This window comes from Cygnus atratus, chromosome 1 (assembly GCF_013377495.2).
Source record: "Cygnus atratus isolate AKBS03 ecotype Queensland, Australia chromosome 1, CAtr_DNAZoo_HiC_assembly, whole genome shotgun sequence".
NCBI classification, from domain to species: domain Eukaryota; kingdom Metazoa; phylum Chordata; class Aves; order Anseriformes; family Anatidae; genus Cygnus; species Cygnus atratus.
In genome coordinates, this window is record NC_066362.1 from 52858249 (window position 1) to 52874274 (window position 16026).

General features: G+C 34.5%; 1 protein-coding gene across 2 annotated transcripts in view; it reads right to left on the minus strand.

Moving 5' to 3' along the window:
- METTL25 (methyltransferase like 25) overlaps window positions 1-16026 on the minus strand; it is a 61465-nt gene that overhangs the window by 13036 nt on the left and 32403 nt on the right. For both annotated transcript variants that reach the window (XM_035551738.2, XM_035551737.2), the window contains 4 exons: window positions 8617-8711; window positions 6010-6039; window positions 4817-4890; window positions 2163-2256 (listed from right to left, as the gene is read on the minus strand). In XM_035551738.2, coding sequence (XP_035407631.1) covers window positions 2163-2256; window positions 4817-4890; window positions 6010-6039; window positions 8617-8711 — 293 coding nt within the window. The remainder of the gene's footprint in view (window positions 1-2162; window positions 2257-4816; window positions 4891-6009; window positions 6040-8616; window positions 8712-16026) is intronic.

The window sequence follows — 16026 nt, forward strand, 5'->3', positions numbered from 1 at the left end:
ATCTCCAGATTTGGAAAAGTAATAAACTAAACACTTCAGATTTGACCAAGTCTTCCTTAGCTGCTTTTGAACATCATCTAAATACAGTGATGCATGGAGACAATGAATGCCTCCATTTTCTGTGGCTGATGGGCACATTTTTGATTATTCTGGAAATATTATTCATATATGCTTACTCTTGTCTTATATTCTTCCTAGGCATCAATTTTTGAAGACAGTCAGAGACAGAGCAGACGTTTGGTCTATGCGGTGCAGCTGCTCTTTTGTTCATTTTTTAAAACAGACCTAGAAAACAAATTCTACATAAATTTCTCTTTGATTTTTGTTGTCTTTGAGAGCAAGTGTTTAGCCTTCATCACAATTTTAGCTACGTAAGTATTTTTTTCTGAAGAGAGAAATTTAGCACATTCTCCATTAGCGTATAGATATAGTGCTGACTCCACCATGAAAACTGCAATGTCAGAGCCACTGCTGAGGAAGCGGTCACAATTTTCCTCACACTAGTATTAAAATAGCACTGGTTTTGTCCTGTTGCAGATTTGAATATAGCTGGGAAATAAAAAATAGTATTATTTAGATCAGCATAAAACTCAATCATCAGTATGCAGCCAGCTGCACACAAAAATGAGGAGCAATACAAACAAAAATGAACATTTACTTGAATCAGATCTTTAGCACCGACACAAACGGGTAGCTTGAAGTGGTATTGCCAGACATGTTTCTCTCAGGGCAGCCTTGCCCAGACCCTTTCTAGCAAAATGCAGTGTTTCTAAAATCCGACACATGAAGTTTACATGTTCAATAATTTTAAAGGAAATACTGTATAACTCCTTACCAGCAGAGTTTAATCAATAATTACTTAAATCTACTATTGTACAATCAATCCACTAGTGCATTTGGATGATTGTACACACAATAAGGAAGATAGCATTTTAGTAGTTGCTTTCAACTGAGGCAAATGCATTATGTTAGTGCCTATTTATCATGCAAGCATGATTCCAGCATCATTTGCGCTTATTCATTCTTTTATTTATGTTTGCATTTTTGTTAGGTTTTGCATTTTTCTCCTAGCTCATGGTTTGATGTGCCTGGCAAATTTTAAGTGATTTCAGATTTTAAGAGCTGATTTACTGAAAGCTACTACATTCAACTTAAATACTTTACACACGTGCCACAGCTATTGTTTCTTTGATTTGTAAATTTTTTTTTTTAATAATCTAATACCTTCTAGTTTCTGTTAAACAATTTATTCCCACATCATGGTTATGACCTTACGCTCACATAGCCATGTTATGGCTAATGCTATGTTGCCATCTGCTGACCAATTTAACAGTTGTATTGTAAAGAACTAAGGCAAGACATTTGAGAACATGAAAAAAATCTGAAAGATTTTTCTATTTTAAATCTCAGATTTGTACCTACTTCATTTTCTCTATGTAGGAAAGTTATTTAAAAATGTAAACATTCATCCTTAACATTCATTAATTTAAATAAAAAAGTAATAGGCTTTTGCACATGCAGAGACTGCACAACATCTTCAAAAGCTACTTAAGGAGTCTGTCTAAAGGCTAAAATCAATAGGAAATACTTTAGGAACCAAACTGTAAGAGAAAGTACACATGAAAAAGGAGTAAGTTTGTATTGGATAGTATTTCAGATAGATTTAAAACGGTGCAAGAGTTACTTTTATCAGCACAGGCAAGAAGTTCTTCATGTTTGCTTCATTCAGCAATATTTATGGCTATATTTACTTCTAAATGACTGCATGTATAAAATGGAGCACGTAGCACTGTTTTTTTTTTTGCCTCAAACGTGATTTTTAGGATTATGTTCATAAATACTGGAAAGGCTTTCAAAAATTCTGATCGTTAGCATTATGTATAATAAAGGATTGCTTTATATAAAGTCAGAAAAAAACAAAACCTTTTAGAGAATTTATACATGGAAGCCGATTTCCAAAAAACACGAAACAACTCAGCTTTGATATATTTCTTTAATATATCAGTATGGATTATTCTATTATTATTGCTAAAATTAAAACTATATTTATACGGCAATGTACAAACTACACAACTCAGTGGTTTAAACACTGCATTGTGGTACTGAGTTCAAGAACTCACATGTATATAAGGATTTCATACAGTCTCTGCCTAGTGACTCACCTTTGAATCATCCAGTTCCATTTTTTTCAGAGCTTTTCTGACATAATCCAAGAAAGAGGATGATTTGGAGAAAATTTTCCCAACATGTCGTTCACTGCAAATATAGTGTTGAGATGCATGCATTCCAGCAACAGAAACTTACAAATTTTAAAAATAATTTTAATTGAATTTTTAATTCAGGGCAACTAAATCTCTTGGACAGCCACTACTGTCAAGTTAGTAGCAATATTCCTTTTCCCCTTTCACTTATAATAACTAGCTAATACTTGAAGAACTTTTTAGACACAACTTACTTTTGAAGACAGCTAAAATATGGGTAGTTTAGTTTCATAAAACGTTACAGTAATGTATGAAAACATAAAGAACATATAGAAATACTGACTCGCAGCAGGTCACATACATTTTTTTCTCTGTTTAAAATATTTTGGAGAAACTACACACAAAGCTTTTGTTAGTCTGAATTCACTTTCTTGACTATGCTCTACTGTAACACTGCCCTCTTCCTGTTTTGTTGTGTAGGAGTTACATTTTCAGCTACAGTAGCTGTTCCTGAGTATGCACTTCAATTAGTTAAGGAGAAATAACATTAAATACAAATATCTTCTTAAGAACAAACAACCAACACCTTCAAAATGTTTTAAACATTTTCCTCTCTTTAGTAACAGTAATCTTCCTTACTCCTTTCTTAAGGTACAGAAGTAACATCTACTGAGGTCAACAGAAAGACTTTACTCAGCAGTTCTAACGTTTTTTGAGTGGCAGGGATCCCCATTCATTGAGAATCAAGTCATGTTTATTTTTAAAGAAGAAATAATTTCTGTAGTCATATTTAATGTTGAGATGCATTTAACATTTGGGCTGATGTGGTTTGAAAATCAGTTGATTATACTGCTATGATACTGGAAGACAGGCTTCTGCCCTCCTAATTCTGCTATAGGAGGAAAGACATTGCACCAGGTCTGGCTGGGTTAACTTTCTTCATAGCAGCCCATATGGTGCTGTATTTTGGATTTGTGACTAAAAAAGTCCTGGTAACACACTGATGTTTCAGCTACTGTTACACAGCTCTGCCCTGCGGCAGGTTGGCTTGGGTTGGGCAAAAGGCTGGGAGGGGACCTAGCCAGGACAGTTGACCCAAACTGACTTTAAGGATATTCCATAGTATGTACTGTCATGCTCATCAATAAAACTGGGGGGGGGTAGTCTTTCCATGGTAGCTGTTCCTTGGAGACTGTCTGGGCATCAGTCAGCTGGGGGTGGGAGACAGTGAGTGAGTGTATTTGCTTTACTTGTTTTTGTGTTTCTTTTTTTCTTTTTCCCTTTCTCTTTACTTTAGTTATCAAACTGTCCTTATCTCAATGGGTTTTTCCCACTTTTGCTCTTCCCATTTTCTTCTCCATCCTGCTGTGGGGGTAGTCAGTGAGTGGCTGGTGGGTGCTTAGTTGCTGGCCAGGGTCAGCACAGATACATACAATATATTTACTAGATTCATGATATATACAAGTAGTTTAAAAAAGCAAAACAGATTAATGATAGTTCAAGGTCTTACAGTTAGTTCTCTTAATTGTTTTAATGTGCTTGCTAAGTGTTACTCATTCCAGAAATGGACATCTCAAAAACTGCAAAACAATCTCACAAGGCTTCAGAACAATAAAGAAGATGTTAGCTGTTCCAATGAAAATGGTGACAACTCGCGTTGGTGAGCTTGAAAGTAGGCCTGCCCCACTTTTTTTTCAAAAGTATAATCCTAATTACTTCCTCCAAATTATGCTTCCTTTAACAAATGAAGTATACTATCATCTATTTCACACTTTTTTACAACTTAGTAACAATGCTTTTATGTGTTATCTTCTATGTAATTTAAAATAAACAGGTATCTCTTTCAGGAGTTTGACCTTCTGAAGAGTAGGCTGTCTGGCTCCACATATAGCATAAGTCTTGGGAGTATCTGCACTAGCATTTATTTTAGACCAGCAGTAAATATCTGAAGTGACTTTTCTGGTTTTGCCCACCTCCTATACCTTGGTTTGCACTGTGGAACAGGCTCAGAGCTCAAAAATTAAATTAAAATTGAACATGTGCTTCTGGATGTGCTCCAAATGTTAGTGGGCACACATACCACAGAATTAGATAAAAGTTAATCCAAACTACAACTCCAGAAGAGTTTAGTGCTGATGTCAAGACCTCAGCAGCAACTATTCAAATCCCATCTTACAAGGGTGCAGTACTTGCTAATGTAGACATAGGCAGTAAGCAGCCCTTTACAGCCATGCTAACTGTTGGTCATTTAGCAGCTTTTCTGAGGATAAATGGAAATGCATTTTTGTCTTCTGCACTATTAAAGTTGCTAGGAATTCCAAATAACAAGGCAGACTAAGACTTTGTTGACTTTTACTGAGTTTGCTATTTGTTCTCTGTTGAAGACATGTTTTTTCCATGTATCTGGTACCAAGGAGGACCTATTTAAGCTATGGGTAAAGGAAAGGTAATACATTTGTGATGTGGATGAACAAATGTATCCTTCATTTTAATACCGATATGTATCTATAGTCTAATGAGACTGATTCTTAAACATGACTTCTTAAGAAAAACAGAACAGAGATGGCAGAGAATCAGATTTTTGGTTTGTGGTCTGTGAATTCATAGCTTCCTACCTTTTGGTGACACCATAAATTTCTTCTATAATAACCTGAAGAACAGCTCGATAAAACAATGAATCTGTAGGCAGCTACAAAATAAATAAATCAATAAATACATTACAACAGCAAGGATTTAAAATTGGCATTGAAATTAATATCAGAGTAACAAAACCAGTATTGGCTTCCTTAACTACATATTGGCCTACATTCTTTACAATCAGTCATAACAACTTTAAGGGGACAATTTACTAATGTTCTTGCACCCACTTAAATTTACATTTTTGGTCAGATTCTAACATAACCATGAATGTGAGAAAAAAAGAAACTCGGACCCTGAAGTACAGTTCAAAGGCTGGCAGAGGGAAAAAGAACAGAGAAAAAATATACTGATCATGATCCAAATTCTACTATGCAAAATAAATATAACAATTTACCTAAACTGTTTTAAAGACAAAGGAATAATTCCCTAGCTGAATCATCATACACTGTAGTCTCAACCATGCAGAAAGTACTATGCTATTAAAAACAGAATACACTGAAAACTTCATATCTTTGTGTTTGCAAAAAATTAGTTATAATTGCCAATTTAAAATTCATGGCAAAATGCATCTACAGTAGAATACTACTGGGATCAGGGGGCTTACATACAGAAAGAAGAGTTCTCAGCCTTGCCTTTAAACTATCTGCACAGTTGGTGTCCACCATCCCAGATAGGATAACTTGCACAACAAGAATTCAAAGTATTCACAGAGAAAAAAAAATATACAGGGATTAAAAATGAGAATGATGATGTTTCTTACAGATTCAAGCTTTTGTCATAACAATTTCTATTTTTACATTAGTTGATATAACACTGCGATAGAGTGATCCAAACCAGGGATATCAGAAAGACATTTGGACTGAATTTATGTAGTTGCTGAAAGATAGTGCAAGAAGTTAGGAAAAGTATCTTAATGTCTTAAATTTTAAGCTGTGCTTTTTTTCAGACTCTTAATTGTCAAAAGAAAACAGATTCACTAGGTACAACTGCAGCAATAAAAATGCAATTTTGTGATGACACATGCTATCTATCAGGATTTGATGTAGTGTATGCTAGTGTTTTAGATTCTAGAAATTCAGAAGTTCAATATAAGGTCATGGACTGAGAGCATTCAAAGGGGAAAAACACATTTTATCTTAGAATGGTTAAAATAAACAATATTACTTACCATTTGGCCAACTGCAATTCGCTCCAAAGCCTTTAAAAGTGAAGGAATTAAATTGCTGATATGTTTATTCTTTATCAGAACATTTTATAAACACATTGTATAAAAGTCAGAGGATACGACATTTTAAAAGATTAATGGTGTGATATAACATGAGCTTGCACACTTTAAAGTGTTAATACCTTTAGGGACTCATAATCAGCTCATTCCTGTTATTTTGGTTTATTTATAGGAGACGTGATGATAACCAACTGAACGGAAATAGATGTGAGCAAAATTTTTTCCTTTTCTTAGTATTCTAAAAGAATTTCAGAGAAATACTTCATGTGAAAGTGCTAAAAAGATTTTTTTTCTGTTTTTATATTATATAATTATAATTAAACATTTTGTTATAAATGCAATGTTATATATTTCTGTTTTATATTTTCTGTTTCTGCAGAAATATAAGTAATTCACTTTGCATAATCAGTATTTTAAAGTAAATATTATTTCAACGTACAACATCTTTGAATACTTTTAGACTCTAGTGTACAGATAAATCAAACATCCCTATGTAAAGTTAAATATAATAAAAATTTCAGAGGGACTGAAGTTTAAAATGCTGTTCATTACCTTTCACAAAAAAATCCTCAGACCTTAAATCCTGATGCTGGTGTGAGAGTACTTGACTTTTATGATCCATAGTAAAAAAGAATGGCAAATAATTAGAAGTATGGAATGTTTTTCCACAGTTGAAAAGATACGTTGCCTGTAAAATTTTCAACTGAGTAGTAAAGACTGCACTAGAAATTAAGGTAAAAAATCAGTTAATTACCTGACACTACAATAAATTAGATAAAAAATCAAAAATGCCTCACCACTTACAGATTATCATCACCTTTAGTCCCCAAACTCCACCACAGCAAATAGAACTGCTTGTCTCTAAATTATCCATTTCTCCTTCTCCTAATTTGAGAACTGATCTTTCATTTCAGACTGTTCTTCAACCACAGTCCTAGTAGTTGCAGTTCCTCCATTCATGGCTTTGCCCAAATACCAGATCTGACTTTGTTGTATAAACTTATACAGTGTACGTCAGAAAAGATGGATGTGGGTTCTAACATGTACTGGAAGGGTCCAAAACTGAGTATCTCATCCAGACCCTTTGGCCCTTGGCCCTTTAACCAATTTGAACAAAACATAATAAAGAACATATGTAATAATGCTGAGTACATTAAAATAGTTCAGCAGATTGAGTTTCCCCAAGCTAGACCATTGGCCCTAGGAAGAAGGTAGGTGCCCAGCTGCACTGCACTGTCTTCCTTGTACCTCCTAGAAGGTGAGGAATATCCTAGTCATGTAAAATGCATACAGGGAATTACAAACATAGTAACAGTAGAAATATTTAGTGACGTAGGAGAGCTCCTTGCCTTTTGTGAAAGTTTAAACAACAAAAAAGTTTTTAACTGCCAAATTTCCATGAGTTCTATGAAATCTAAAATAGATATATATGGCATGTTCAGTATGATCTATCTCTTGGGGGTCATTTGCCTTCAGAATTTATCCTCCTACCATTACTGAAAGACAGCCCAAACTTTCCCTTTCCAAAAGAAAGGGAATGAGAAAGGAAATAGCTGAGGAAGAAATGGTGTTGCATGAGATTGGCAACAAAAAGAAAAAAAGGCAATTCCTATTCAGAAAGCATTTTTGTGATAATAGTTTTACAACCATCATCTCTAAAAGCAGCACTTTTTTTTTTTTTTTGTACCTTGCCAAGGGTAACACATTTAAGCCTTAAGAAATACTAAATAACCGTCCTCCTATACTTCTGATAGCATTAAATTATCATGTTAGCTCAAGTTTATATAACCTTGATACGTTAGCCTATACCGCGTCTTTAGTCTACACTGTTCTTTCCAACAGAAGCACAGAGCTAGCACCAGAAGCTCATCAGAACCTCTTATGATTCATCTCGATACAATAAATTAAAAATTAATAAAGCAAAGGAATACTACTCTTCTAACTGAAATAGCGGTCAAAATTTTTGATACATATCTGTTCTTTCAAATTAGACAACAGTTCATCATCCTGTCTTGTTGAGGCTAGGTCGTTAAGAGCATTGCATCTCCTGGTGCAATGTTAAAAAGATGTTTCCAGTCTGTTAAGCCACATGGATTTTAGAGCTCTTCTAGTTTTTGGAAGAGGCAGGTTTGTTTAGGTTTCAAACAGTCAGAACATTCAATATTATGAAGCATGAAGGCGTTGGGGGAGTTACTGATTGCAATCCTTCTACAATTACCTTCTTCCCCTCTAAGTCCTTGGCCAGGAACTATTACCCCGAGGAGTTACCGTGTTTACGTTTCAGCAAAGGGTTGGCCTCTCTGTCCACTCTTAAAATACATTTCTGTCAATACTCATTTTTTCATGCCTCCAGCAAGTATAAAATATATAATGCTGGAAGGTCAGTACTATTTTTTTAGATACAATTCATCATGCTTACAACATTAATGATGTTATTCTGTAGAGTCTTGGATTAAAGTCATGGCTCTAGGACTAGAAGCCAAAAACAATGAATCCTGTAACATCTGGATAAAGCTCGCAGTAGGAAAAAGAAAAGAAGGGGAATCATACCAAGCATGCTGACATTCTAGCATTGCGACCACAACACCAGCCCTTGTCCTTCAAGTACTGACACATGGGAAATCCCCACACTTCCTCTGTGCAGTCTGCAAAATGGGAAAAACACAGGCACAGCTTTCATGAGCTCTTTTTCTTTTACTTACAGAGTAAACAGCATATTAAGCAAGATGAACAGTAGTTAACATATGGTAGCAGAAACACTTAACTGTTCTAAAACAGTACCAAAATATATTAGTATTAAAATTATGATTTTCCACAAAGTGCTTTTTTTCAAGTGTTTTTTATGAAAATCCACTGAAAAGAAGTTCTAAGGGACAACAGAAGGGCTTGCAAATACTCCTGGCACCCCACGCCTGTGCCACAAGATGTAAGGCAGGCAGTCATTCTATGCAGGAGGACTTCAGTACCACTTCTCGTTGGTTTCTTCTTCCATCATAAACATCTTTTAAACATCACACAGAACAATGTGTATTTGTTTATTTCAGTTCTGAAGGTCTGTGCTTTGCTGCGAGACAGAATGTTTGTTCTCCAGAAATGAGCAGCTGCAAAGGCTCTTGCTGTTTCTTCAAAACACTGAGAAGCATTTGCATCACAATCTGTGCTCAGCTTGTTTCAGTACCATTAATATTTTGAATAACAACAAAACTCTTCATGTTTAGCACTAATGAAAATGTGGGAAAACTAAACTACAAGTTCAGCCTATCTGTTCAAAATATTCGGGTTTAAATGTAGATGAAATCTAAAACGTTTACAATTTTTATTAGTGTATTTGCCAGCTGATTTTTTAGAAGACTGAATAAGAATTAATACTTTCTTTAAACACCAACAACAACAAAATAACAAATTGGCCAGGATCCTGGCTTTTTAGCACAGAAAGATGACTCAGGCATATCTGAAGATAAATCAATGTAACGGGGTTAAAAAAAGGACAGCAGAAATACGACTCTTCAAATTTACCAGAAATCTGGGATACAAACACATAGGCAGAATTCATTTTGTGAAAGCTAGGCAAAGAAAAAGGGAAATAGGAAACTATAAAGAATACAGCCCTCTTCCCTGCAGCACTAGCCCCCAGTCTTCACTGATCTCTAGACACTAACAGTGAGCGAGAAATCTTCTGCAGACAACCTCACACTTGGCTCTCCTTTTAGCCCTGAGAAATGTCAGAGATTGTTATGGACTGTGTACTGGTTTGAAGACCACTATTGAAGAACTGGATGTTAATGAGGGATAATTAACAGATGGAGAAAGAAAGTTCCTTTAGCCATGAAGATTAGATTTGACAAAAGACGTTTAGATTTAGAGCTTAGTGATATGGTTTAGTGGAGGACTTGTTAGTGTTAGGTCAGAGGTTGGACTCGGTGATCTTGGAGGTCTCTTCCAACCTAGATGATTCTGTGATTCTGTGAAAACAGATTGCAGGTGGTTTCAGCACTAGGACCATATAATAATTTGTAAGTGCCTCATGACAAGGCATCAAACATTAGTTAACTTTAGGTCTAATTACTGAGTACATGGAATGAAACTCTTGGTATTTCTACTACAGTGATTATAATAAGATCTTATTAAACATATTTTTTTTGGAAAGCTAACAATGACTCCCATGGTTCCTATTGCAAGGGTCACATCAATAAGCTTTCTAATACATGTTACATAGAATATTTCAAATACATAGAATACACAGACTATTTCAAAGTTAAAATGTGCAAACTGAGTTAGAAAGATGAAATCATCAATCTTTTCAAGTTATCCCTTCTAATTTACACCCTCTTCTCTAGGCAAACTAATCATCCAGGCAATTAAAATTGCTACCCAGTGAGCTACAATCTCAATATTAGTGCACTGTACCCATGCATAAGTCTGAACAATTTATGACACCTTTGAAAAGATAATGAGGCAAAACACCATCTTCTTTATTAAAACTGTGAAGGGAGGTAAACTAATGCTCTAAGGTATATTTTTTTGTGTGTATTTCCAAAGTTGACCACGTATCTACACTATTCCATTGAGTTCTGTTTATTTTTCCATATCCAATGGATTCTCAAGCACACTGCTGATTTAAAAAAAAAAAAAAGAGGTAAGATAAATAAACTGCTATAAAGCTTATAAGTTTATTAGCTAGACTTTGCAAATCTGGAAATTCTTTTAATGCCTTTAACTATTTTTGGACACACTTAATATTATATAGCTCATTATTTACCGTCTTGTGCTTCTATCTGACAACACAGCAGCTGTTCTAAACTGCATAAAACTCTAAAAACATTCAAACTACATTTTAAGTATGGGTATTCTATGGAAGATTTCACAGCAAACAGCCCAAGCGATCAACAGTGCATGAAGCAACTAATAAATCATGTCATAATTTAATACAGAGGAGCCAGCTGGACAGAATTCTCCTTCCAGGAGAGGTTAACAATATGGGAATTCTAGGCAATCAATGAGCTGAACTGAAACTATGCTGGGGTAATCCTAGAACCTATTACTTAAATAATTATGACTTTACCTCCAAGCTAACCTCCTAAAAAGAGTAGGTCACACATTTAATAAAAGGAATTGCTGCAAATATTGCATCAAAAAAATTGCAAAGGGAAAAAAATTTGCCATATTCTAGAACAAAATCTGCAAACCGTGACAGACAATTTTAATGTGAATCTCTTACATTGGAAGAGAACACAATAAATATGATAGAGTTAAAGCAGCATCATAACCAACATGAGAAATTTTACTCTAATTCATTTATTTTGCAACAGGATGGTTCATTGGAAATCTATACAAATAAAATCCTGATTAAGGTAGTTTGAAGACACTTGCTGTCATTTTTACTGTCACCACAAAATGGAGACATCTGCTAAAAGTAAGGAAACATACTCATCAAAATCACCCAGTAACACACAGCAGGGTAAGACAAAGCAGAGTACACAGAAATGTATAATTCTTAATACCACAGTAAAAATTTCTATTATTTCCCTCTGTGTTCAGTAACATTCGTAGCTTCATGGAAGAGTTGTTTATATGCACACATTTAAACAAACTAATCCTGTCCATACCATTCTTTTTTGATGGTAAATCATATTATTCTGATAGCCATGACATCTCTTCTCCCCAAGAAAGAATTTTAACAGGAACTTTCCAAATTGTCACCACTTTTTTCCATAACAATTTTTTTTAATGAAAAAATTGTTTTTGAAAAACAAAGGAACTTTATGGATCTTAAAGCAGCAATCAGAGAATCCTTTGAAATATTAGCACAACTTAAGCAATCCCTCCAAGGATATACTGAATCTTCTTGCAATCACAAGGACGTTTCATGACTAACCTTTCAGCAGCTGATTTTTCACACTCCTCTAACAGGCAGAAATGCCATAGGTCTTGAAGAGAAAATACTATATGGAGAAGCTGTCTTGACTTTGGTTTATGACATACTTTAAATCCTGTGGAGGAGATGATTAAACACTATGGGAAACAAATGCAAACATATCCAGATGCCAGCCAGAACTGCAAAATATTCATAGAATTTTTCACTCAACACTGTCTAGCAAAGGAGAAGACAAAGCCTCAGGTGAAACATTTCACATTCAAATTAATGCCATTTCATATTTTATCATCAACTGAGCAGGACCAAATTTTCTATAAAGTAAGTCAGATTACCTCTCTCCACTTCTTCTGGGAACCCAATGCTACCAGTGATTTTTAATGTTGTCAGAATGAATTTCTTATTTCTTAACTCAGCCCTGGAAGTCATATGTCATTGCCTGTCCTTTAATTATTTAGACCTCTGTGTAGCACCTTCAGTAAATTGCTGTTAAATTTTGTAGAGACTTCAGCCTCCTTCTATTTTGTATAATTTTTGTAATACTGTGATAGTAATGGCATAGACCTGGCAGCACCTGCACTATTCTGAGCTCTGTTTGTAAAGGTTTTTTCCTCTGGCTACTTAAGTTCCAAGTGAAAAATATGACAATACATATAGACATCTGGCATATTGAAAACATTATACTGAGTAATAAAAAAGAAATCACAGAAAAAAAATAATTAGATCAAATAACTTCCTTCATCTTGATTTAATTCTGTCTGGATACAGAAAAAAGCATCAGGCAAGTCTTGTTGTTTCCATCCTATTCATGGACCCACTAAAACTCTTACTCACTCAGTAGTGTTTAAATGAAATTTTTTAAAGACTTAACTAACAAAACAATTAAGTGTAGTAAGGGAACAGGATTTCCAAATACGGAATACCAAATGTTCTTTATTAATACTTTTCTTTTTCAGTAGATAAAAGACAAAATATCTGGCAGTACAAATAAAACGAAAGGATTTTGTAGGCTAATCCCTCTGCATATGCACAGTGCTTTTCAAGATAATTCAAGAGAATGGGACAAGCTCCTCTGCTACCTTTAATATTAGGCCTTACATAGCACTTCAACTCTAAGCAAGATACTATAATTTCTAGCATGTTAACCTTTAAAATTTACATTGCACAGCTTTATTGCAATATATAGTTTCTATGAAACATCATAGAATCATAGTATCATTTAGGTTGGAAAAGAACTCTTAGGATCATCTACAGAAATAGGTTTAATTGTTAGTACACAAACAAGCTCAACTAGGGTTCCACATGGTCTTGTAATTCCTTGTTTATTTTCCTTTGTTAACACCTCATGAAAACATATTTGCATTTATGCTTCTCATCCTTTCATTCTCTTACTAGAAACTAGTCTGTTTTCTGCTTTATTTTCTGCTAGAGATAATTTTACTGAAATAATGTATTGAAACCATTTCTTAAACTCATCATCGCAGAAACAGTCCAGAACACAGATTGTCACAGAACAATGCCTATCCCAATAATTTATGAACAAACAAACAAACAAACAAAAACAACAACAACAACAACCAACACAGGGCTTTGTTTCACTTTTGTGGTACTGTATAGACCTATTATAATGTCCGTTCTGAAACTCTTCATCTGCACTTTTAAAAAGAAAGTAACACAAATAAGTAACGATAAAAGGCAAAGTACTATAAAATAGAGGATTCTGGCTTTCTTGAAACATTTTTTTAATTCTATTTTTAAGATTTTAGGAGCTTCTAGTGTATACATAACTACATCAGATGAGATTTATTTTCTAGTAATGAAGTTTATCAGAATGTGAATAGCATGTGGCAAAGAGAAGGCAGAAATATGCTTTTAGTACACAGGCTGAAGTCCCCACTTCACTCACTATTGTATTTTGTTTAAGAAACTATATTCTCCTTAGAAAAACAACCAATGCTTATTTAATTTCTAAACTTTATCTTAGGCAATTTATTACTGAAATGTTGTGAAACACCAGTCTCTTAAAGTGTTTCAGCATGAGAACATAACTTTGGGAGAATGAGAGATTATTCTGTTTATTTAGTGCTGTTATGCTGATTGTTTGCCCACAGCCAGTTCTGTATGAAACCACTCACACAATAGTTTGTGGTGACAGATATCTTAAAATTCCTTTAAAAATCACCATTAAGACTGAAACCAGGCTCTGTAATGAACTTTACCTATCATGTTTTGGCATTTACTTTAATACAGAAATGTATTAATGAATAAATAAATGTTACTATTAAAATGTTCACTTCAGAAATTTGAAATGTATTTCAAAATGGTGTATTATCACTAGTTCTTAATAATACCATTCGGTAAATTATCACTGTAGTATTATCTTGCCAGTAATGAATGCTTACATACTTGTTTGTCTGTCACCACTTAAGAATTGCATTAGATACAAATGTCTACCTATCCTTTTATTTATGAACTGTGATCAGTAACAGCTCATTTAAATACTGCATGTAGCAATGTAATCAGTTAATGTAGAAGTACTCTTAAAAGAACGTCAATTTCCTTTCTATATTTTCTTATCTTTTTTATTACATTAAAACAGTGACATCTCCTAATTGACTTCTATTATTTTGATATTAACATCTATTTCAGCTGATGCCTTCCTGATGTCTTAATGCCTCATCTTTGTTCATCTTCACAGTCTGTCTCTCCTACTTACAAATTCCAATACGATTATGAAGTATAATTCCCCAGTCTGCACCTCTACTTCAGTGTATGATTTATGTATTTAAGATACTTAATTCCCACTGATTCATGGAGCAGTTTTTCAAAGTTTTTTTTTTTTTTTCTGTCTTTTCATTTTATCAGTTTCAAAGCGTGTGGGACCTGGTGTTCAGATACTTAATTATTAACTTTGCTTTCACTTCAACTGCATTTTTGTACTTCACAACCAATGCACTTGAGTGTCTACCATCTCCTATGATCATGAAAGAAAAAGAAAACAAAAAAGATGTATAAAAAAAGCAAGAGTACGTGAAGGCTTACCACTTCTGGGCAGTTACAGAATACTCACAGAAAAAATTAAAGGAGTGCCAATTGTATAGAAAAAGCAAAACTGACTGAAGATCAGACACAGCTGTCAGCGTGAGGTAATTGTACAGGGACTGCCAAGCACATTGAAAAATCTCTGTATTAATCATATACTTGTTGGCCAACAACACTTTGGGATTCTCTCCAAAGACAAACAGAGAAGAGTAACGTGATATGGCACCTAAAACCTGTACACAGCTGAATCCACAAGGCTGGCACTAGGATCTTCAGCTGTTGAATGCTAAGAGCAATACCTGAGAGGTAACAACCATAGGAATCATGTCCTTGCTTGGGCAGTTACTGATACACTGATTGTCAAGACAAAAACAGCTGTAATAGACAGGACTAAATCATCCCATCTCCCTTCATTCTTTATTATCCTGTATCTCATCATTCCTATTTTAGTGTTTGAAATTGCTAGAAAATCAATGTATCCTTTAGAATCATAGAATCATAGAGTATATTGTAAATGGTCAAATTGTGTAGAATCATAGAATGGAAGGTTGGAAGGAACCTCAAAGATCATCTTTTTCCAACCCTCCTGCCATGGGCAGAGACACCTCCCACCAGACCAGGTTGCCCAAAGCCCCATCCAGCCTGGCCTTGAGCACCTCCAGGGATGGGGTATCCCCGGCTTCTCCGGGCAACTTGTGCCAGTGCCTCTCCACCCTTTATCCATAAAAAAAGCTGTGATCAGGAGCATCTCCTTCTGTGTATCTTAGAGCCTTTCTTCTTCCAAGGAACACAAACAGCATTCCTAGAAGTTTACATCTGAAGAAAATATTAAGCTCATTTGACAACTATACATGGCATTATTTTCCATTTCCCTTCTGTTTATTTTTTTTTCTTTTTTAACTAATCAGATTCTTTAAAATATTCTTATTCAAATAATTCTTATTCAAAATATTAAACTATTCTTATTCAAAAACCTTCAAGGAAAACACCACGTGAAAAACAAACAAATGGTTACTGACAATTTTATGTTGGTACTGACATTTCAG